At 44.9% G+C, this 22093-nt stretch overlaps 1 protein-coding gene across 2 annotated transcripts in view; it reads left to right on the top strand.

Annotated features, from left to right (window-relative positions):
* The window catches only part of FGF12 (fibroblast growth factor 12), a 231768-nt gene that overhangs the window by 75640 nt on the left and 134035 nt on the right, over positions 1 to 22093 (top strand). Inside the window, exon 1 of one of the 2 annotated variants that reach the window (XM_074877445.1) lies at positions 9961 to 10213. The exons of the other annotated variant lie outside the window; for it this stretch is intronic. Within the exon in view, the coding sequence (XP_074733546.1) occupies positions 10126 to 10213 (88 nt within the window). The 5' untranslated portion in view covers positions 9961 to 10125. Of the gene's footprint in view, positions 1 to 9960; positions 10214 to 22093 lie in introns of those variants that run through there. 2 annotated transcript variants of the gene reach the window in all.

The following is a 22093-nucleotide window of genomic DNA, read 5'->3' as shown; positions in this document are numbered from 1 at the left end:
ACAGGCAGAAGGCTCATGCAGGACTGACTGGAGGTCAAACATGTCCTGCAGTAGAGTCGATGCCGTGGCTCTGACAATAGCCTTAGCAGGTAACATGCTGTGGTGACTTTTCTCAAGTAGCCGGAGAAGGTACTTTGGCCACATGCCATTCACAAGTTAAGGTGAGAATTTGAAAAGGTGTATTTTAGTGACTCATAAATAGCTTAGCACATGCTGATGGGGCAGCAGCTCAGCTTTATCATTCCAGCTTTGAATGCCTAAAGTGTAAAAATAAAACAAACAAAAAAAAAGTGCCTGAAATGTATGGGCTAAATTCAGACTTCATGGAGCAGTGTCAGTTTATAGTGTCTGAATCTGGCGCCAGCTCTCTAACATTATTGGTAAATTCTCTGCAGCCACCTCTCTCTCCTCTAACCCTCCCTTGGTCTGTTCTGCTGCTGCAGTAGTTACAGCTTTAGCTTGTGCTGAGCTGCATTTTGTGCTGTGCCAGGTCCATCACATGTGCCTTGCATATGGTCCAGGTTTTGAACTTTTCTTGCAGGAAGTAGACAACCACCGCACTGATTGACCTTCAAGGCCTTTGGTAATGCCTTGTGCATGTTTCCCTGCTGATAAAGTAATGTCTTGCTGATTTATCTGCTCACACACAGAAGTATTTGCCTCCCGTATTTTATTTTCCTCTTGAAATTCCACCCATTGGTCATTCATCTTTTGTAATTTCCTCTTTCTTGCTGTGCTCTGCAGCAATCTTTATAGAAGGGTCTTCATCTTTCACGTGAACATTTTTCATTCCTCATCAATTTTGCCAGATTATGCATGTTTTGGAATGGGACTGGCTGGAATTTTTCTTCCAGCATAAGTGCAGTATCTTCAGCTGCTGAAGAAAGAAGGCTTTTTACCTTCTCATAGGGGAGCAGAACTTTTCAGGGGCTGATAATCAAAGCTGTCATCTGGGCTGGCACTGCTCTGTTTTCAGTAGAAACAGAGTAAGGCTGTTACCAAGTGTGTCACAAGTCAGCAATGATTCCTGCCTCTGGGAGCCAGCCATGTTACCTGTCACTGGTGTGATTGTTGCAAACTGGTGTTTCTAACTCTTAGAAGATTTGGGGCCTTTCTTAAATCCCCAAGCCATTATGTAACAATGACAACTTGGCATATTTAGATATTTTCTGGTTCTAATGGCTGCAGAGAAAAGCTAACAACAGAAACCTTAGAAGACCCTAAACCATGAGTCAAATGCAAGAACGAATCCCAAGTGTGTTACTTAAGTTTGGTTTTACTCTTATAGCAGAGGATGGAGGCAGTGGGTCTGCCTTGTAGCTGGCAGTGTCTGAGCCTAGTAATATTGACTACCTTAACGGTTTGTTCTGTGACTATGAACAGCAAAAAATCTCCTCTGTCCTCTGAAGCCAGTCTGTGGTACATACATACCACTGTGCATAGGGCTGGGGCTGCAGCAGCAGTGTGGAAGTTACGGCCCAATGGGGTGGAAGTAAAGCTCTTCCCTGTTCACACCAGTGTCAGCCAAACATTCCTGGTATGCATTAACTGGCAAATTTTGAGAAACTTAACATAAATGTTTTGTTTGATAAGGTCAAAACCTTTCCTTGCAACTTGATTTTCATAATATTGTCTAAATATTTCAGCAAAGTTGAAATACTTTAGAAAATGTCATTTGAAGCAAAAATGATGAGTGTGTTGATTATTATTTTTTTTTACTACTTCGGTGTTGTCCTGGTTTTGGCTGGGATAGTTATTTTTTCTTTTTAGTAGCTAGAATAGTGCTGTGTTTTGGATTCAGTATGGGATTTGGTATGAGAAGAATGTTGATAATACACTGATGTTTTCAGTTGTTGCTAAGAGATCAAGGACTTTCCAGCTCCCCATGTCCTGCCCATGCATGGGTGTACAAGAAGCTGGGAGGGAGCACAGCCAGAGCACCGGACACAAATTGGCCAAAGAAATATTCCATATCGTGTAACATCATGCTCAGTATATAAAGGGGGGTCCGCTGGGAAGGAGTGGGTTCTCTCTCACTTCCAGGATTGCAATTGTAGGGTCTTGGTATTTCAGGATCACTAGCCAGGAACAGGCTGGGTATTAGTCGGTGGGTGGTGGGCAATCGCATTGTGCGTTACCCATTTGTGCTTTCTAGTATTGTTATTGTTTTATTTTATTTCAATTATTAAACTGTTTTTATCTCAACCTATGAGTTTCCCTTTACCCCTCAAATTTAATCCCCCACCCCCAAGTGAGGGAGGGTGAGCAAGTGGCTGCATGGTGTTTGGCTGCCAGTGGGTTTAAATATGACACGAGCATCTGCCCAAAAAGCAAAAGTGTTCCCTGAGAAAGAAAATGTGAATATCTTTTTATTTTTTCGCTTTCTTGCATTCTGGTGAGGACTACACTGCATGAGACAGTCTCAGAAAAGGAATTTTCCCAGACAAAAAGTCCTCTTAACTAAGTTAATCTGGAAAAAATGTACCCAGTAGGAAGTCCTGTCCTGAGAAGCCAGGATTTCAAGGCTGGCTCTTACAAAGGTCATGTAAATCCAGTCTTCAGTTCTCTTGAAAGATGAATTTTCCTTTACATATATAGCCACATTGTAACTATGCTGTAATATTATTATTTAATGTCTAGCTTTTGTCATTTTTTTGCCTTCAGAACCAGCAGGGACAAACCTGTGTGTGGGTGTGGAAAAGACCCTGCTGTCTTAGCAATGCTACACTGGAGGAGCTGGGAGCTACATGTTCCAGAATAGCAGTCTTGCCAGTGCAATCTGTGTTTAAAATGTGCCTTCACGTGCTCTTCAGCCACAGTGGCCAGTTAATGAGTGAGGGTCTGAACCATGGTGTCCCAGTAGTGGCTTTACTGTGATCGGAGAAGCTGTGAATTGGAGCAGAAAGCGTTTCTTGTATCATCGTTCCCAAGGCAGGGAGTTAGGCAGGCAAGTACTTGCTTGTCTCGATGAGACTGTGCCACACGTGTTGTATTCACATGCCAGAATAAATACACTTCAGATCTGGATGACAGTAAAAGGCTCTGTGAGTGTCACTGGAAGTAGGCAGATGGGGAGGTTCACACTTCCACAGATGCTGCTTCTGACCTCAGATGCACTCCTGAACATTAGGAGTGAGTTTGCTGGAAGAGGTGGTCTGTTGTACTTGCCCTCAGAAAATCTTTACTAAGCTTCCCAACTTTTCCTTGTGAGATGGATGGATTAGTTGTGCTCTTAGATGAGGGAAGTGCCCTGCCAGTTGTTCGTGTTTCACTGGTGAATTGGGGGGAATGTGAAGAGCACACCTGGGTTGAATTTCGAAGATGCACCTCTTTTAGTGCAGGCTTTGCCCCGGTGGCTGCCTGCTGAAAGCAAAGGAGCCAAGGGGCCCTCCAGTGGGCAGAGCCCGGCACTTCTGCTGGCCTCCAAGCTCGCTTGCCTGCCCATCTCAAAAGCTTGCCCCAGCTGCGATCTGTTGCCCTTTAAACTCGGGTCAAAGCCATTGTTGCCTACTGTGAATTAATAACCTCAATTACTGGGGCCCTGTGGGTCAGATCTTCCCTGCGCTGGCTGCATTACAGCCCTTTTAATCTGCTTTCCTCTCTTATGTATATGCCTCTGAGCCTGGAGGGATCAGCAGATGGGGGGAGATCTGCCTTCCTGCATGTTTTCCCTTGTGAGGGGCTGCAGAGACTGATGGGATGTGAAACAGCAAGCAGAGCTGGCAGGGGAACTGTACCCACCAAGGAGGCGCATCTAGAAGATGCTTCCACCACTTCCAGGTGCAAAGGACAAATGTGGCAACATGTGGGGGTCTGTCCTAAAATTAAGTCATCTGCAAAAAATCACAGCCCCCCACCCTGAGGGGGCCTGGCAGTCAGGTTTGGTCATCAGGGGAAGGGGCTGCACAGCTCTTGCAAGGGGAGGAACGTGCCCCCCCTGAGCATTTGGGTAAAGGTGATGCAGAAGTCATGCACTTGGACTTCTAAAATGCTTCCCTCGCTGGGTGTTTCCTTTAAAGAAAATGGGTCAGGTCTCATCGGTGGGGAAATTGCCAGTGAAGAGGGAGAGGACTCTGCAGCCCAGCATGCTCCTAAATGATCTTGAAGGGCAAGGGGATGGAGGGAAGACAAACAAATCATTTGTAGTAAGAAAAACAGAAGTGGATGCTAAAGAGTTGCAGGAGGATCTCCTGATACAGACCTTCTGGTTGACTAACAGCAATATAAAGTGAGGAGTGCAGGGTAATGCACCCATGAATAAAACCCCCAAAAATATATATTTATGCTCAGTCATGGTAAGGGGTGCTATTGGGGCCATTTTCTCTCTGGAAAAAGACCTCAGAGACAGTGTGGATCTCTCTGAAAGTGCTAGCTCAGCAGATGCAAGCAGAAATTATTGGGAAAGGTACACAGAGCAAATAGGAGCTATCATCCTGCCATGCTAGAAATCCCTGGTGCACTTGCACCTTGAGTACTGCGTGCAGCTCTAGTTATCCTGTCTCAAAAAGAACTAGAAAGGCACAGGAAACAGTGACAAGGTCAGTGGAGTGTGCAGAATAGTTGCTGCCCAGGGAGCAATGGAACAGATTAGACATTTTCAGGTGTCTTCAGAAATGAAACAATTGAGGAGGGAAATACGACAGAGGTGTATAAAACCATGACTATCATGGAGAACATAAAATTACCATCTCACAATATAACAGCTAAGGTGAGCATTAAATGGAACTACCGAGAAGCAGTTTTAAACTAATAAAAGCTTTTTCCTGGCACATGATTAACCTGTAGAATTTCTTGCCAAGAGATAGTGAGGAGACCAATGGTATTACTGGCTTAAAAAAACAGTTATAAAAATTTGTTGCAGAGAAATCCGTCAAGGGTTCTTAAACACATTGTAAGACAACCTGTGGATGAGGAAATCACAAAGCTGCAGGGCACTGGAAGCGGGTGGAAGGAGCAATGTATGGTGCCCCTTTCTCCAGGGCATCTGTTCTGAGCTGCTGGTACTACTACTAAATTATGTTTGGAGAATCCCAGAAATTCCAACTTCTGAGGAAATGTCACTGTGCTGAAAAATATCCAGAACAACCACTTCTCACTAATTCAGATTTGATACACAAAGCCTCTTTACACATAATATTAGATTTCTTCTTAATGTCTGGAAATGCAGCTACTAAGTACTCATTACTATGAGCTTTTATGTGTCTGAGGATAAACCTATTAAATAGGACATCTTTTCTTTTTCTTCTGAGTCTGCTTTGGTGTGCTGAGAGGAGGCTGAGGTTTTACCAAGTCAGTCTCTCCACCAGGAGCTGGAGTAAGTGGTTCCTATTCCCTCTTGTTCATATGATAGCACTGCTTTTTAACCACAGAAAAGCAACCAAGAAATTAGTCTTTCTCATCTGATGTACAAAATCAAGCTATGTCTTTTTTTCTGTCTCATCTTCTATTTGCTGTCAGGACGTGTATGGTATACTTTTTCCATGGAGTTTTCAGCAGAATCCTTGCCTTGTGAGTGCGATTTTATACTGATTAGGAAGAGGCTAATCCTCTCATTAAATCACCAGAATGAGGACTGACAGATGATTCCCTACTTGGCCACAAATTTATTGTGTGACCTTCAGCAAACTCCTGAACCTTGTACCGCAGCTCCCACTGGCTCTGGTGTGAGTGCTCTGTGCTTTGGTGGAGCTGGATGCAGTAGAAGCTGTACATGGTTAGTACGTCTCTGAGGCAGACCCTGACATCCCTCCTTGTCAGCAGCCCTCTGCTTCACAAAGAAGGGGCAAAGGGTAAGCAGAAATAGGCAGAGAGCCCAGTGATGACAGTGGGGTAAATACTTGTTTGTAGTGAAAAGGGCTGTACTTGTTAGCTCCTTCCAGGGTAGATTTTGCTCAGATGGCTTCTGCAAAGAAAGGTGCTGAGAAGTGGCTATCTGCCATCACTGAGAAATATACCAATACCGATCACAAATGGATCCATGGAGTAAGGGCTAAGTGCTCCTATAGGAGTTTTGTAAATTTACAGAGAGGGACAAGGTCTGAGATCTGCACCAGCACCAGCTTAAACAAAACTGTTGAGGTTAATGGGCCATTTCTCACCATGTCCACCTGCATTTGGCCAGAAAATACAAGACAAAGACTTGCCAGAAAAAAAACAAAACAAAAAAACCCCAAAACCAAACACCACCCACCCCCCCCCCCAAAAAAAAAACACCCACCAAAAAAAAAAAAACCAAAAAAAAAACCAACCCAACAAAAAACCAAAACCCAACCCCCAAAACCCCACCTGCACAGGCTGTTTTTCTGTGTACCAGTTGCAATGTTCTAAGAACTACCGGTAGTCAATACAGGTGAAAACAGAAACAGTACGTACCCAGTACCTTAAAAGATTATTACTTGCTTTTGTATGAACACAAGGAAATTACCTTTCCTGACTAGTCTCTACTTTGAGCTTTTGTAGATTTTCTTTCTTCTTTGGCTTTTGTAACTGATGAACTCATGCACTTTATGCTATTTTAATACCTAGCAAAGAGCCTTGTCTGCTAAATCACCTTATTTTTCTCTGATCAGTGCACAGTGCATTCCTCTTTTTAGTAGGAGGTATTAATTTAAATTCCATAATCCCAAACATATTCTCATTTCTGTTCTGTGGTTCAGAAGGCCAATGGCATTTTAATTTAATAAGGGAGAAACACACATGACACTGTGTTCCCTCTGTCTTCTGACCTCAGTGAGTCTTTCACAGCTTGCTTTGTGTTTCAGCAAATGCAATCTCTGCTTTTATTCAAGAACACTATCATTTCTAATACCCATGTTCTACTGGTGGGCAAAAATCTAAATATCTAGCATTTTCAGAGTAACTTTTGAGATGTTGTTTGCATTATTATTTAGTAATTTAGCAAGATTTATGTACCACTTATGTCCCATTGAAATACTGTTTGGGTACATGCTGTCCCTTTGCAGAGAAATAAGTTTTATTTTGGTTTAACTTGGTTTTTTTGGAATGAAATGAGTTAACTCATCTAGCAATATCTTGATTTATGTCAGCTCCATTTATCTTTCTAAGTTCCATAAGCTTTGTTTACTGGGTTAAGGTTTACCTAATTGAGTACATGATATTACTGAGTATTTTGTGGCACGTAAACACTTGAGTCATATGAATCACAGTTCCCAAAGAATCATCCTTTGCCATTTTTATGCTTCCATTTTGCTGTTTAAAGTTACTTAAACCCACTCAGTTTGAAAGAAGCACATGTGCTTGTTGCAGTCTTCATGGCCCTTCTTGGAAATGTCAAGTAACACTCATTCATTCTTTTCACTGGTTTGGTTCTGCTCTCCTTTACTCTGAAGTGAATCAGGATCTGACCCCTTGGAGCCTGCCCCACAAAGGCAGAAGTCCTGGCAGGTTAAGCCTGGATCACCAGCCTTGCTGCAAGGTGATGGAAACCCCTCAAAGAAACAGGGATTGTTTTATTAGTGGTTTTGTGGGTTATTCTGAGTAGATTTTCCAAGAACAACTTATTAGTTTAATGAACAGAGGTCTCAAAATTCACCTACCTGTTGCATTCTCATTTTTCTTCTTCCAAGTATCTGTATTTGTGTTCAGTACACTTGTCCTCACATATCCAAGTAATAATGCTTGCTTGTTCACATGCTAGCTTAATAAGTATAACATCTAAGTGCACCTCTCTCCTGGCACCTGGACCTGCACTTCGGTACTAGTATCTCTAAATAAGAGCCCCCTCATTTACAGCTCCGTGTTGGCTGCTAAGCAAGGAGGGCACCTTGACTTCAGATCTCACTGTACTGTCCTTGATCTGCCAGACCCAGAATTGTTCTCATCTCAAACACGCTGCTGATGCATTTGCAGAAAGAGGACTATTATTTTTTTTTGTCCTATTACAGAAGTACCCAAGAACCACTGGTTATGTTTTAGGGCTTCAGTGTGCAAACTACTTCTGGGCTTGTTCCAGAGGGGCTACAGGCTGGCTCACTGATCTGGTATAGCAGAGAACAAAGGAAGACTATGGGTGAAGGGGGGGAGATGTAACAGCTGTAGTCTCAGTTTGGTGTCTACCCTAGCACAGCAGTCTTCTGTGATTGCTGTAGAGCCGGTATTGCTAAGGAATGTAGCTGGAACAATGATCTTGGGTAAGCGGGGACATGTAGACAGGAGATAGAAGGGCAGTTGCATTTAGCTTTTTGTTCTGACTTGGTGCATGTGCAAGGTCCCGTGTAAAATAGCTTATGAATTAAGACCTACAGAGTGATGATTTTCAGCACAAGTCACAGAAGACAACAAAAACTGAGTTTAGCATGGATCCCAGGGATTAGTTATTAATACCTTGCATCCTTTTAACAGTCCTGAACTGTATGCTACTGGCTTTACTTCTAGGTGCTGTTTTCAGTGTATGAAGTAGGGCTGACTAGAAAACAAGAGTTTCTCTTTCATGAAACATTTAGCATTTTAACTGTTTTTCTTTTTTTTTTTCCCCTGTTCTAGATGAAAACTCAAACTGTAGGGTGTTTACTAGGTGTTACTCCAAGTGCTCTCTCAAATACTGGTTTTGCCACAAGTCCTCAATAGACTCACACTAGAACAGCATTTCTTTTGCTATGCCTGGTTTATGTGTCTTTGTACTCTGATCTGCATGTGTTTTACAGCTTTTACTGTTCCACACTAATGGGATTCCCAGTGAGCAAACCAGTGTTGCACCTTGTATCATGCTGACTGTGCCTCATTCTTTTTGTTTGGACTTGAGAGATATCCTAGCAAGTGTTAATAAAAAAGTCTGTATCCACACTCTTGCATCCCTGCAGAGTGTTGGCCAAACGCCTGTTACATCCTAGAGTGCACTCTAGAAAAACTTCTATCTCATGTGCTGGTCAGAGAAGCCTGGTCACTTCTGCTAGATGTCAGGAGAAGTGAAAGCAAGGAAGGTGTTGAAAGGTGGTGCAGGATTCGGTGACCCTGTTCAAGCACAAGGTAATACAGGTACAAACTCATGCTGGTTCAAGGTTGATTTGTCCCAGAGGGCTTTGGAGTCTACTCAGGTGAAAGAGTTCATTTGAGAGGTGTTTGTATGTACTATTTCCTCTGAGGAACTTTCAGTGCTCTGGTGCTTTCCAGCCGTGTGTTGTGGGTTTTGCACTGTGCAATTTCGTGAATTGAAGACAGCTTTAAGCAGAGCATCTTTCCCCAGCCTTCCTTGCATATGAAATACGGGCCCTACCTCTCCTTGTGCAGCGTGGAGACTGAGCCTGGACTTAAGTCTGCAACCCTGTAACCGCGATCTTTTAAACATGCGTAGAAAAGAATTGAACCTTCAGTTCCAGTGGAGTGACCTTTGCAAGCAGCTTGTCGCCTTAGGGTCTGTAGGTGTAAATGAGGAACCTTGCTCGTTTAAAGCGTGTGCTTATAGGAACACCCCTGCTTCCAGGCACCCGCTCCTACTGGTGATTTAAGACGAGAGGTGTGTCTTCTTCCCAGCCACGCTGCAGGTCCCGTGGTTTCTGCCAGGCAGGGAGCCCCGAAAGGCCCCTGGGTTTATGTCCCCTGCACGTGGTGCCTTCTCTCGCTGGAGGGACTCACGGCGCAGGGACCCGGCCGTGCCCCCGAGGGGAGCAGCCCCGGCGCCTGCGGGGGGCGGGCGGCAGGGACGCGGGGCCACCCCCCTCCCTCCCTCCCCGCCGGGACTCGGACAACTTCAGCGCGGCGGAGCCGTGCGGGGCGGCGGGGTGGGGGGGGGGGGGGGGGAAGCGGCGAGAGCCTCCGCCCGCCTCCCCGCCGGCGGAGCGGCGCGGCCGAGCCCGCTGGCAGCCGGGGGGGTCCCGGCGGGGGCTGTGCCGGCAGGGGGCAGGGCCGGGAGCCGGCCGCTCGTGTTTCTAGGGCTTGACGTCCTTCCAGCTAGCCCGCCCCTCTTCCCGGCAAAGCCTGCCCTCTCCCAGCGGAGAAGTCCCGAGAAGTGGCGGCGGGGTCCCCCACCATCCCCCGGGCGCGGCGGGGCCGCGGCGATGGGCCGGGAAGTTTGGCGGCGAGGGGGGCCGGCGCCCCGCCGCTGAGAGCCGGCCGCTCCGGGGCCGGTCCCTTTTCCGAAGAGCGGGAGGGCGCCACAAAGTGAAATCCATGAGGATTCTCGGGCTTCTCCTGGAGAAAGGCTCGCATATGCTGCAGTGTCTCTGTGGAAGGCGCCTGAGATCCAGCCACAGCCCAGGTGGGGAGCGCGCGTCCTTGTCCCCGCCACCCTCGCCTCTCCGCCCGGGCGCCGCTCGGCCCGGGCTGGCCCCGTTTCCTCGCCTTCCTCTCCGCCGCCTCCTCCTCCCTCCCCTCCGCCTCGCTGGCCGGGATGGGCCGGGCGCTGTCCGCGGTGCTGACCCCACCGGGCACCCCCCGATCGCGGCCGCTCATCAGCCCCGGATCCCCCAAACCCGCCTCCCATCCGCCCCCAGGTTCCCCACTCGTGGCACCAACCCCAACCCAGACCCCCATCCACCCGAGGCCTCCACCACACCTGTGTCCCCTATGCTTAAGCAGGTTCCACACCCCACCTGCAGCTCCCACCCAAACAGAACCCCCACACAACTCCCTGCCTCAGAGATGACCCTCACTAGTGTCCCCCATCCCACCTGCAGCCCACACCCACACAGGTCCCTCTTCTCCACGTGGCACCCGTGTATCTCCCATCTCATGGGACCCCCAACCATGTCCACTATATGACCTGGTCAGGAGAGGGATAACCTCCCCCAGACTGCCTGTGGCCCTGTGCACCTCTAGGGCTTGGCCCACTGTAAGAGCTCCCTGTACCTTGTGTTTGTAGTAGCAACGTTGCAACGTTTTTCTAGTGGAGGGTGTTAAATGTGTTTTTGAGTGGGGATGCCCCTAGAAGCAAAGGGAAATCCCCAGCTACTCCTGATGGGGGGCTGGGAGACTCCCAGCACCTCTCTTGGGGAGGGAGCATTACACCAGGATGGGGAGTGCAGTGGGGTGAAGGGCTGAAGGATATCCTTCATCTTAAGTGTACCCGAGCACTTTTTGAAGAGGGGAGTAACTGTACAAGCGCCTTGTCTTGGTGTGGTACTGGCCATGAGTTTTAGGGTGATCTTGTTGAAGTTCTTAAGGTGACGTCTCTGCAATTTTTTTTGTGCTGCACATGTTTTGTGAGTCTGACTTCCCCTTTCTACAACACTGTGTAAATGCCTGTGGACAGAAACCCCATGTTGTTGTTATTAAGATCTGGAGAAGTTACAGCACTAACTCTATTGCTTTGAGCTTCATTGGGTTTCAGTTCCTATTTGGCTTTTGAGTAGGTCTGCTTATCGAACCCTGACCATTGTAATCGCTGGGCACTGGATGCTTACAAGGATGTCTTTTAGAGTACTGCTTGTTAACGCTCCTGCTGTTTCCTAACCTGTGATCTTGATCATAGAGGGGAAAACTTTCTACGCCTCCTGCGTAAATACTTGGTGTTGTCCGTTGAAGAGAAAGGCTGTACTTGGGGGAACACTGTTGCTGAGGTAGCCTGGATTCCCTTTTGGCCTTGCTAAGAAACATTTGTTAATGGTTATAGCCACCTGTTTATGCCTCCATATCCCCTTCCTCCCTATGAGACTCCTGTGTGCAAGTTGTCTGTGACTGGCTCACGGCAATAGGGGATATGCTGGAAATATTTGAGAGTGGGCTTGGTTCCCTTGAAAGTATTTTCTGCAGTGCTTTGAAGAACAATATGATAAACAGAACAAATTGTGGCTGTTCTTGGAAGCATTACACACATTGTTCTCTTTTCGGTGAAAAACTGGAGTTTTCTCTGTAACGCTATGTGTGAATGTTTTGTGTCGTTTAGAAACCTGGGAGAGCATAGAGTACAATGACCTACGGGTAAAAATGAGGTGGTGCTTAGGATATAGGGCATGCTGGGCTGTAACTTCAGCAAACCAGAAGCTGATGATAGTGTCCTGGTAGTTGTGTTGCTGAGCTGGTTGGCTTTACTGCTGGATCCTGTGCCGAAGTATGCTTGATGTGTATGTGGTGACTGAATCTTTCCTTATTCCTCCTGCTCTGACAGAGTGATATTGAACATTGTGTAGTCTTTGTAGTTCATGATGTTGTGCTGAAAGGAGGCAATCCTTGGGAATTATGTCCTATCTCCAACTGACCTTGTTCTCCAGGTACTAGCCCCATGCCACCATGAGCCTGAGCACTCCAGATGTGGTCTGTTGCTTTGAATCAGGCTGATAAAATAAGTTCCCACTTCCTGGCTGCATTTGTTCCTTTTCCATTAAGGTTGGGCTTTATGTTCTTGAAAAACATGCCATAAAAATAAAAGCTTCCACCTATAAAAGGGTCACTGTGGGCTAGGCCTGCTAGAGGAGAGATCTCCTTGGTATTTCTTTGAAAGGTAAGATGCTTCAGGAGATGGGTGTATACTCCTTCAAGAGCCCTAAAGGTATAGTACTGTGCCCAGCATGGTACTGTGGGGGCTATGCCAGTCAGAGGTGTAAACCAGCAAAAGGGTTATAAGTTACAGGAGAGGAAGGATCATGGAAACATGGACGACAGCAGTTGTGGCATAGAGTGCTCTGAGCTACTTGCATGCCCTTGATCCTCCAGTCTGAAGTGTTATCCTGATAGTAGGTGATTTATGCCAAACTATTCTGCACTTTGTGCACTTGAGTTGAATGACAGATTGACCAAGCCCTTTGCCCTCCTCCTATATATGTTTTCTTTAACACAAACAAGTCATAAGCATGTAAGCACGTGTTTAAAGTCAGATTCCTACTCATGTGTTGTGCTCAGAGCCTTAGACCACTCCTGATTCTGGCAGAAACTAATGCACGATACTTCAAAGAAAAACAGTGAAATATTGAAGATAGTTGTAGGGTACTCTACAGCTCTGTTGTGATGCTAGCAAAAATATTAGCAAGATTTTTGTTATTGTTATGCTAAGATCTCCCACTTTTTTACTCAACTAACTCTAGCTTGTTGTTTTCTTATGCTCCACTTCTGAGGTCTGCAGACACTTATCTTAGTCTGTGTACCAGCAGGCTTCTTTGGTTGTTTCAGCAGCACCTTGCAAAATGGGGCTTAATGGGTCTTCAAGGCACCACAAAAGTGCAAGTAATTCATAGAGATTTATTCCTAGTCCTTTGTGTATTTCTTTGCAAGTATTTTAGCACAGTAGTGCCCTGTATCATCTTCCAGGTACTTCACTTGTTATTTTAGTTTCAGAATTTGTAAGCTGACTGATTCTATTGCATGTGCAGAGATATTTCCCTTCTTGATTAATCGCAGTTAATTTTGTTAGTTTATTTTTTAGTTAGTTTATTTTCTCTGCTAACACCTTTTCCCCCTTTGCTTGGGAGGTGTGGTTTGCCAGTCCAGAATCTTTTTTGCTTTTGGCTTCCTAGTCAACATTATGAAATAGCTACTACACTGTTAAGTTCAAAGTAAACATCAGATAATGATCATATTGTTGATATAACTGTGAATGGAGTTGTGAAAAAACATTTCAGGTGACTTTACCTGGTTTGGAGCCACTTTGAGGCAAAAGGTCCTGTACCCGAAGACTAAGTTAACAGCAATATGGAGATTTCTGGGAGTGAGTGTTTCAGTTTTCCTCTGTAAGGGCTTTTGGCTGTATTGTGAGTGGTTGTGTCTGATGTCTGTTCTGCCCTTGGCTCCTGTACAGATTCTCCTGTGGGATACATTGCTGCTAAAACAACAGGTATTTCTCACATCATCACATCAACTAGCAACAACGTTCAGCATCAATGGATTTTCAGCTTTGTTTTCAGTAGCAGAGGCCTGGTTGTATCCAGAGACTGATCTATTCCCAAACGGATACAAGTACTTCTCAGTTTAAATCCCTATTCTGCAAATTGGTAACTTCAGTAGAAATTAAGCTCATATTGAAAATAAACCCTGAACTGGGCTTCCCTGGGACTCTCACACTGGTAAAATTTGGAAATGCTCCTGAAAATATGCTGATTGATGCCAGCTTTATGGCAGATTCAAATGATGCTTGGCACAGTAGGTCTTCATGTTCCTCTAGGCATCACGACACTTAAGTTTGATATTTGGGGCAATAGGAACTAGCCTTCTGTCTAGGTAGGCAGGGTCAGATTGTGACTCTGCTATTAGCCTGCCTCTTACTGCCAATACACATCTTTCCATTTGTCCTGAGACTATCTGGGGCACTGTCATAACGTGTCTGCAGTGTCTGCAAATGAAGTCACACACATAAGAGGTACAATTGCATATTCAAAACTAGCATTTGGCTTATGAGCAGAACAGGCATTCCTTGTTTTGCTTGTGCCATGATCTATGCATTCATGTACACTTTACACTAGTTCTAGAAAATTTTCCCACTACTGTTTATTCAAGCAGAGAGTGGGTTATAGTGTATAGCAAATACTGTACAGCCAGCTTCAAGTTAATGGAAGCAATAGCTCTGTGTACGTAAGTGACAGATAGTAAAACTTGCAATTCCTTGCTGAGTTTAGGGAGCACGGAGAGCCCTTCTTGTCTGTGGCAGTTTGGAGTGTGGTATGTGCATTGCTGGTGGCAGATGGGAAAGGTGGCTTAATGCCAGTGAACTGGAGATGGGAGTGAGTCGCAAGGCTGAGGAGCAGTGGAGTTGCACTGGGGGTCACCAGTACTCTTCCCTTCCTGCACCAGGTCCCTTGCCTTGCCATTCTCTGCCACTGTTCAGAATGTGTCAGTGTTCCTGTGCACATTTTGCTCAGGCTTCCTTTTCCTGTTATGTGTCTTCAGAAAAGTAACACTTGCTGACCAGTGGAAATTAAGGACCTGTGCTGTTCCAGGGTAATGCCTATTGTTGACACTCACATGCTAGTGGAAAGAATACCTTTATCTGATTTAGTTGAAATCACCTGGGAAATGAATTAAGCAAAACTCTGAAAAATCTTTTTTATTGTAATAGGAGCACTTCTCTAGGGTATTACTCAAGAATAGCTATAGCATTTTAAATCCACACTTTCCTTTATTCTGAAGTAACCCTCTCATGTAGACATATGCTAAGCATCTCTCCTGGAAGCCCATAGTGCTTGTGCATCTTCATAAAAAAAAATCTATTCCACTGAACTATAAATGATGGATTTGATAAAGTTTTTATTTGGTGAAATTGCTTGAATTCTATCATATGGAAGTTCAGAGATATAGATTATAATGATCTTAGTTATATGTATATAACTTTTCTAAGTGCTCACAACCAGTTCTGCGTAGTTATGCGAAGGAAAGTCTTTGATATTATGTAGGATTTTATTGTTCAGTTTGCAATAAAATATTTCATAAATCTTCAAAAGCAAATGTGGGTCCAGGGACTCCTTGGGTATAAGGTGGTTTGGCAGTACATATAGTTGTCAGCCAGATGCCTGGGCTTACAGAGCTGGGCGTCTGAAATTCACGGATCTTCACCCAGTCTTCTGAGTCTTGAAACTTGTGTGAGTCCTACTGGAGCATCACTGGTATTGAATCATTTTTGTGAAATGCTTTACTTCCACTGAATGAGCAAATCCAGGCAAAATAAGCTTCATCTGTATTTTCTTAAGTAGCTGTGATAAGGATGATAAACAGTACTCTGAAGCAGAGGTTGGCTGGTTTATGGCACTTCTCACCTGGAGGTTTACATGGTTTTGCAAAGGAATAAAGTTTAACTTCCTTCACTTCCCCACCTAAACCAAGGAAAGAGGAAGAAGTTTGTCTCAGTTTAAACACTATGTGCAATTGTGACACTTTATAAACTGTAAGTCCGAGCAGGAAACGTTAACCAAGAATTTAATGAAAGATTTTTCGAGCCTTTCCATGGGTTTTCCTAAATAATTGTACACATAAAATATTGTCTTCTGTGTTATTGTTTTTCCAATTGAAGAGTAACTAAAGAATCTAGGTTCATAAGCAGATATTTAAAGCTGATGACTTTCAGAGCAAATGCTTTCAGCTTAAGAGCTGTGTGAAGATCGTTAGGTCATGTCCACTCAAAGACCAAGGAGTATTTCCGGAGGTAGGTCTCAGTTCAGTGAACCGTCTAAGTGCATATTTAACTCTACGCATGCACCTAGTCCCATTTTAAGATGATCATGTGCTTGAATACTTACCAGAATCATTGTTTTAGATGAGTGGCTTTCAACCTTTTTTAACATGTATCATCCCCAATATTCTGCCTGTTTTCCCTGTCCAGCAGATCATTGATGGTAGGCGTGTTTTCTGTTTCTAGAGGATCCCTCTGGAGGTGTTCACAACCATCAGCTCCCAGTTGAAAAGCCCTGTTCATTAAAGAAACTCAAATCCTACTGCTTTACTTGTGAGAATGATCTACTTCTGCCTTACTGAACTTTGTCTCCAAACCAGTCCATTTCTCTTGCCACAGTCTTTTCTGCTGCTTTCCAGAAGTAACCTGTTCCTTTTTTTACCAAACTGATGTTAGTTGTAAACGTTTTAAACCAGGTGGTACAGATATCATCAAAAGTTCAGCATGCTCTGAAATCTAGATGAGATTGCTTATAGAGTTGTTTAGGTTGGAAAAGACCATTAAGATCATCCAGTCCGACTGTTAACTTAGCACTGCCAAGTCCACCACTAAACTATGTCCCTAAGCCCCACATCTACATGTCTTTTAAATACCTCCAGGGATGGTGACTAAACCGATTTCCCTGGGCAGCCTGTTCCAATGCTTGACAACCATTTTGGTGAAGAAATTTTTCCTAATATCCAATCTAAATCTTCCCTGGCACAACTTGAGGCCGTTTCTTCTCATCCTGTCTCTTGTTACTTGGGTGAAGAGACTGACACCCACCTCGCTACAACCTCCTTTCAGGTAGTTGTAGAGAGCAATAAGGTGTCCTCTCAGCCTTCTTTTCTTCAGGCTAAAACCCCCCAGTTCTCTCAGCTGCTCCTCACAGGACTTGTCCTTTAGACCCTTCACCAGCTTCATTGCCCATCTTTGGACACACACCAGCACCTCAATGTCTTTCTTGTAATGAGGGGCCCAAAGCCGAACGAGGCCGAGTACAGGGGGATGATCACTTCCCTAAATGCAGTGGTAGTGCACAAAGCTTTCAATTGTATGAATAGATGCTTACTTAAAAGGCCTTTAAATAGCTTCTTCCCCTTGGAGGAAAAGAGATGTGTAACGTTTAATAATAAAAATAGCATTTCTTCCCATAGCCTGAAATGGCATGGAAGGAGGTAATCATGTTTTGTATGGAAAAGCATTTTTCTAAATGGCATGTTTATGCCTTTCTAGTATTGTGGCTGCGATTGGCTGCTGGGCCTATTTGCATGTGCTAAATTGCAGTCCTGGGGATCCGTGAAAACAACCCAGCAAAGCCAATCTCAGCTGGGAGCATGGAAGCTGCTGCTAATTTTGTGATGAGCCACCCACAGGCCCAGCGTGAGTCATTATCATTGTTTTGTTTTCCAGAAGTTGGCACCAAATGCTTCTAGGATCCAAAGTGTGGATTATCTCTGGAATTGTATTTATTCCCTCATAGCTTTGTTTGTTTCAGATAAGAGGAAAGAATAGGAAAAAATATGTTCTAAAAAACATGAAATAATTAACTGTTTCCTTATTAGTGTCTTCTTCCTGCTTTAATGTGCATTCACAGCCATTTGTTCACTTGAAAACTCACTTGTGCACAGCCCAGCAATGGCACTGCTTCGTCCTAATCAGCTTGCTTTGTGCCACTGAGGGGATGGGTGGCAAACAGTAAGTACAGTGAGATGAAGTGACTTGACTGAAGTCATTGCCTTGCCTCTGACAGAGCTGAGATGGGAAGTTTCTGCTCTCTGTCCTTGTATGTGTCCTGCTAGTTTTTCAGTGAGTCTTTTTATAAAACCACAGGACCAGATGAGACATCCATTTGTTGAGAAATGCACTGGCCTTATCAGAGTCGTAGGCGTGGTACCCGCTTGCTGAGGTTGCTAGTCCTCCTGAAGATAGGACAAGGGGCTGAGAGAAAAAGAAAATCCCCTGCCCTGCACTGAGATTGTGACAAACATAGTCAATTTGGTTCCAGTTTTTAGCCCTTCTTTCCAGGGTGTCTTCTCAAATGGACTTCTTTGCTGTGCTACTGACCGTGCAAATGTACCTGCAGGAACCGTGGGCAGGATGCAGAGAAAATGCTGGGTCCTTCAGGGGAAAGGTCCAGGGGTAGGAAAATGCATGCGTGTGGACATACAGAAGCATAGAGGAGTTTTCTAAATGCAAAACTTGGACACAGAGTGGGTGGAAAAGACGTGGACAGTGTGGGAGGGCCACATGAGCGTGGGAGTGGAAAAGGAGCTGAGAACACTGAGGAGAGGAGTGGAGAAGGGGGGACTTTTAATGAAACCGGCTTAAAGAAATGTAGCTAGACATGTGGTGCTTGCTTTGTGGATAGAAGTACCCAACACAGCACTCCCTGCTCTGCCCTAGTCTAGTGACTTTTCAGGGTGGGGAGGTCTGCTGGGAGGACCCAAGGTATGCTAGGAGGGAGGGACAGGCCATAGCAATCTTCCTTATGGGGCTTGGGTTGGGCCTAGACATACTTAAACAGAGCATTCAAACTGGAAAAGCACAAGGATCAAAAGCATCCATGACACTCCCACAGTGACAATACTCAAGCATCTCTCTGATGTTGGTGTGTCTACAAACGACCACCGGAAAGGTGTTGCCAAATCCTCCATGCTGCAAATTCCTTCTCAAGTTCTGTATTTCCTCTTTTCTAACAACGTGAAATGGAAACCAAACCAAACAAAATAATAATGATTATACTGCTGGTGGGACTGGGCAGCCAACATGCTGCCACTGCTTTTCTGAGTTCCTGTGACTTACTGTTGCCATTGCTTCTCCTCTTCCATGGTGGTTTTTTGCTGGTGGAGAAAGCAGCTTTTCATTTTATGTGTGGATAGCTCTAACACAATAAGCTCTGGTCTCTTCCAGGAGCATGAATACCATGGGCTTTTATAAACAAAATAAGTAACAGCCAGATCATCTTTTAGTGTATCTGTGACCTTATGTGGACTCGTAGCAGTGAAATTCAAGCGCAGACCCTGACACTCTGGGGACACCTTCCTATGTCCTGGCGTACAGTGCTCCCCTTGCTGCCAGCTCTGTATGCCCAGGCCCTTTACTTACCTGATTCTAGAGTTTAGCAGTAGCTTAGGGGTATTCTGGGTGGTGTATTGGTGACTCTGGAGGGACTCTTTTAAGTGTTGCTTTTGAAAGGCTGATTTCCCCAGGTATTTATGTTCTGTGCAAGCAGGGTATAATCTTTGTAAATATTCGGTTGGTTGATCAGACAAATATGTGTATAAATATTCATGTATGGCTTAATATCCTGTGGCTGTGCTCGGGTATTCCTCTCTAATAACTGGGATTTACCTTTTATGGGTAAGACAAAGAAACTAGGTTTGCTTTTCCTATGTTTCTGTGTTTGCTGGAGTTGCCATGATGAATCCTTTACTGTTCTCACCCTTAACCTCAAGAGACAGTTCTGAGGATATAATTCATGTCTCCCAGCCACTTACTGGCTGCTCAGCAAGTAAAATGCACCCTCCCTGCCCCCACCTCACCTGGTAGATGGCTGACACTCATCTTACATCTTGCTGGAGATCTGTTACTGCCCTGCAGCTTGTTCACAGCACCTTGGCCAAGAAGGTAATGTGACTTTGTTTTTCAGGTTTGGAGCTTTTTTTGATGTTAGAACAGGTGAATTAGAACAATCAAATTTCTTCAGATGGTATGTGAAGCATGAATAAGAACCACAGTTAAGTGGGAGCATGTCCTTTTCTGAGGAAACACTTAAGTGAATGAATTTTATACTTGTTTGGCGTTCCTGGCAAGTGGTGGGTCTTGCTGACAGTGCTCCTGTGAAAGCTTCTCTCCTGCCCATCCACAGCCCGTGCCCTTTGGGTCAAGACTTCTCTGTCTAACATGCTGACTGGCAAGGCAAGCTTTCCCCTCAGCAAGGGATGCTCCAACCTGCCAGAGAAGGTCAGGAAACAGCAGACTACCATATAGAAACTAAATATAAAAATACTCAAAGCAGAGGCTTTTCTTTGTTAGTAGTGGGGGAAAAAAAAAAAAAACAAACTGGAAGAAAGATCCAGGCAGGCACACTGCTTTGTGGAATAGCCAAGGGTGCCTCTTGGGGACTGTGCTAGGGGCTGTACTGGCACAAGGTGGCCCCTGCACTGTGGGGAAAGCTCATTGCCTATGTACATGTCCACTGAGGAAAAAGGGTTTTAATAAGAAAATCCTGTTTTGACAAGGGCCTGGCAGGGTGCAGAGAGAGAAATGCAGAGCCCTGAAGTATGCTGGAAGGCAGGTGTGGGTCTGACTCCCACCCTGAGCAGGGAGGAAGGGCTGGGTGCATCCCCCTTGCTCAGCCTGGAGGCATCGCCTCTCTCCCCTGTCCCCCTGCTTACTCGGGTGAGCTCCAAACTCAGTGCAAGTCTCAAACTCACTAGCCTTTCCCCACTGTTTCATTGTTCCCAGGCTGTAGAAGGGGAAGACAGCACAGTGCTGGGGACCAGAGAAAGGCATCATGTCTCTATTATTTATGAGAATGTTCATTTGGCTGGTCAAACACTGCTGGGATTAAACATTAGAGAGGAAAAATGTCCTTCCTACTCAGAGAGCACATGTTGCCCCACTAACTGCCAAGAGACAGTCTTCTGTTTTAGCACTCTGATAATCTCTGTTTAAGCCTTGAGACCAGGAGCCAGTGTGTCTTACTGCCTATTTCAGCTTCACTTTATCCACAGCACTGCTGTGTTATAGAACCAGATCTTCACTGGGTTTCATATAGACTGGAGAGCATTATTTAGCAAAAAAGAAACGTCTCTGAAAAAAGTCACCGAAAAAAAGACATGGAGGCAGCATCAATTAACAGAAAAATATGAGTGCACTGGGCCAGAATAAAGTGTCCATCTAGCCCAGAAGTCTTTCTCCATCCACATTAAACAGATAAAAAAAAGAGAACAGTAATATGATGTGTCCCCCAAATGCTCTCCCAGCTGCTAGCTATTTTCAGCTTAGAAAATTTTTGGAGTCAGACATGGTTCAATGTACTTAGAAGTTCTCAGTGGGTTTCTCTTCCATGTACTTGAGTTCACGTACATTTTTAGCATCATAGTGTCCTGTGGAAAGGATTTCCCCAGACCTGTTGTACAAAGAAGCCCCACCTTTCCTTTGTTTTGAACTTGATTCCTGCTAGCTTGGGTTGATGCTTTCCCAAGACCTAGTACTGAATGAGCTAGTGAATAACAGATCCTGTCCTCCTCTCATGCTGCTTGTGATTTCATGGACCTCAAGCATACCCCTGCTAAACTGTCTCTCTTACAGTCTGAAGAGTCTTTGATCTTCTTTGTTGCTTTTCTTTAAACCATTCCCAGTTCTAGTAAGTGCTTGTTGCAATGAGACGAGCACAATGGCATGCACAAAACTATAGCTTGAACATTTCAGGGTAAATGGAAAAAATTAATTGAAACCTCCTCTTGTGCTTCTTTCTAATTTTTTTGCCCTTAAATGCTTTTCTGATTCTTGTGCATGGAACAGAAATATTCATTCCTGGGTTTACTGGTAGCTCAGGTTTGCTTGCTGTTCATGTTCTTCCCCATGACTTCTCTCTCTGTGGCCGTCAGTTGCACGCCAAGCTCTCCAACAGAGGCTGAACTAGAACTGAAGGGGAAAGTGGTTGCACTGTCAAACATCCCATCTCTGAATTACAATTCCATCAAAAAACTTGAGTACATGTCTCACACAAACCAGTTTGCCATGGAGGAGAACTGAATCCTATATAAATCCAAGTCCCCGTGATTGTCAAAGTTCAGTGTGCCCTCCAGAATGACAAATCTCTTTTTGAAGAGCAGGAGGACCTGAGCCAGACTGATCTTCATGGCATGCCATGTGCAGTGGCACTCCCCATCCTCACCTGGCAGTGCCTGCTGACAAAAGCAGCTCTTCGGTTCGTTTCCTGGGGCCATAGGCAGGCTTCTCACTCCTTCATTCCTTCTCTTGCCTCAAGCACCAAGAAAAACAAGGCATGGTATTTATTTGCTTTTCTTTCATTTATGATGGACAGGATGGGACCCA

The sequence above is a fragment of the Strix uralensis genome, chromosome 9 (genome assembly GCF_047716275.1).
Source record: "Strix uralensis isolate ZFMK-TIS-50842 chromosome 9, bStrUra1, whole genome shotgun sequence".
Lineage (NCBI taxonomy): Eukaryota > Metazoa > Chordata > Aves > Strigiformes > Strigidae > Strix > Strix uralensis.
Note: the sequence above shows the minus strand (reverse complement) of the source record. Positions and strands in the feature narration are given on the sequence as shown.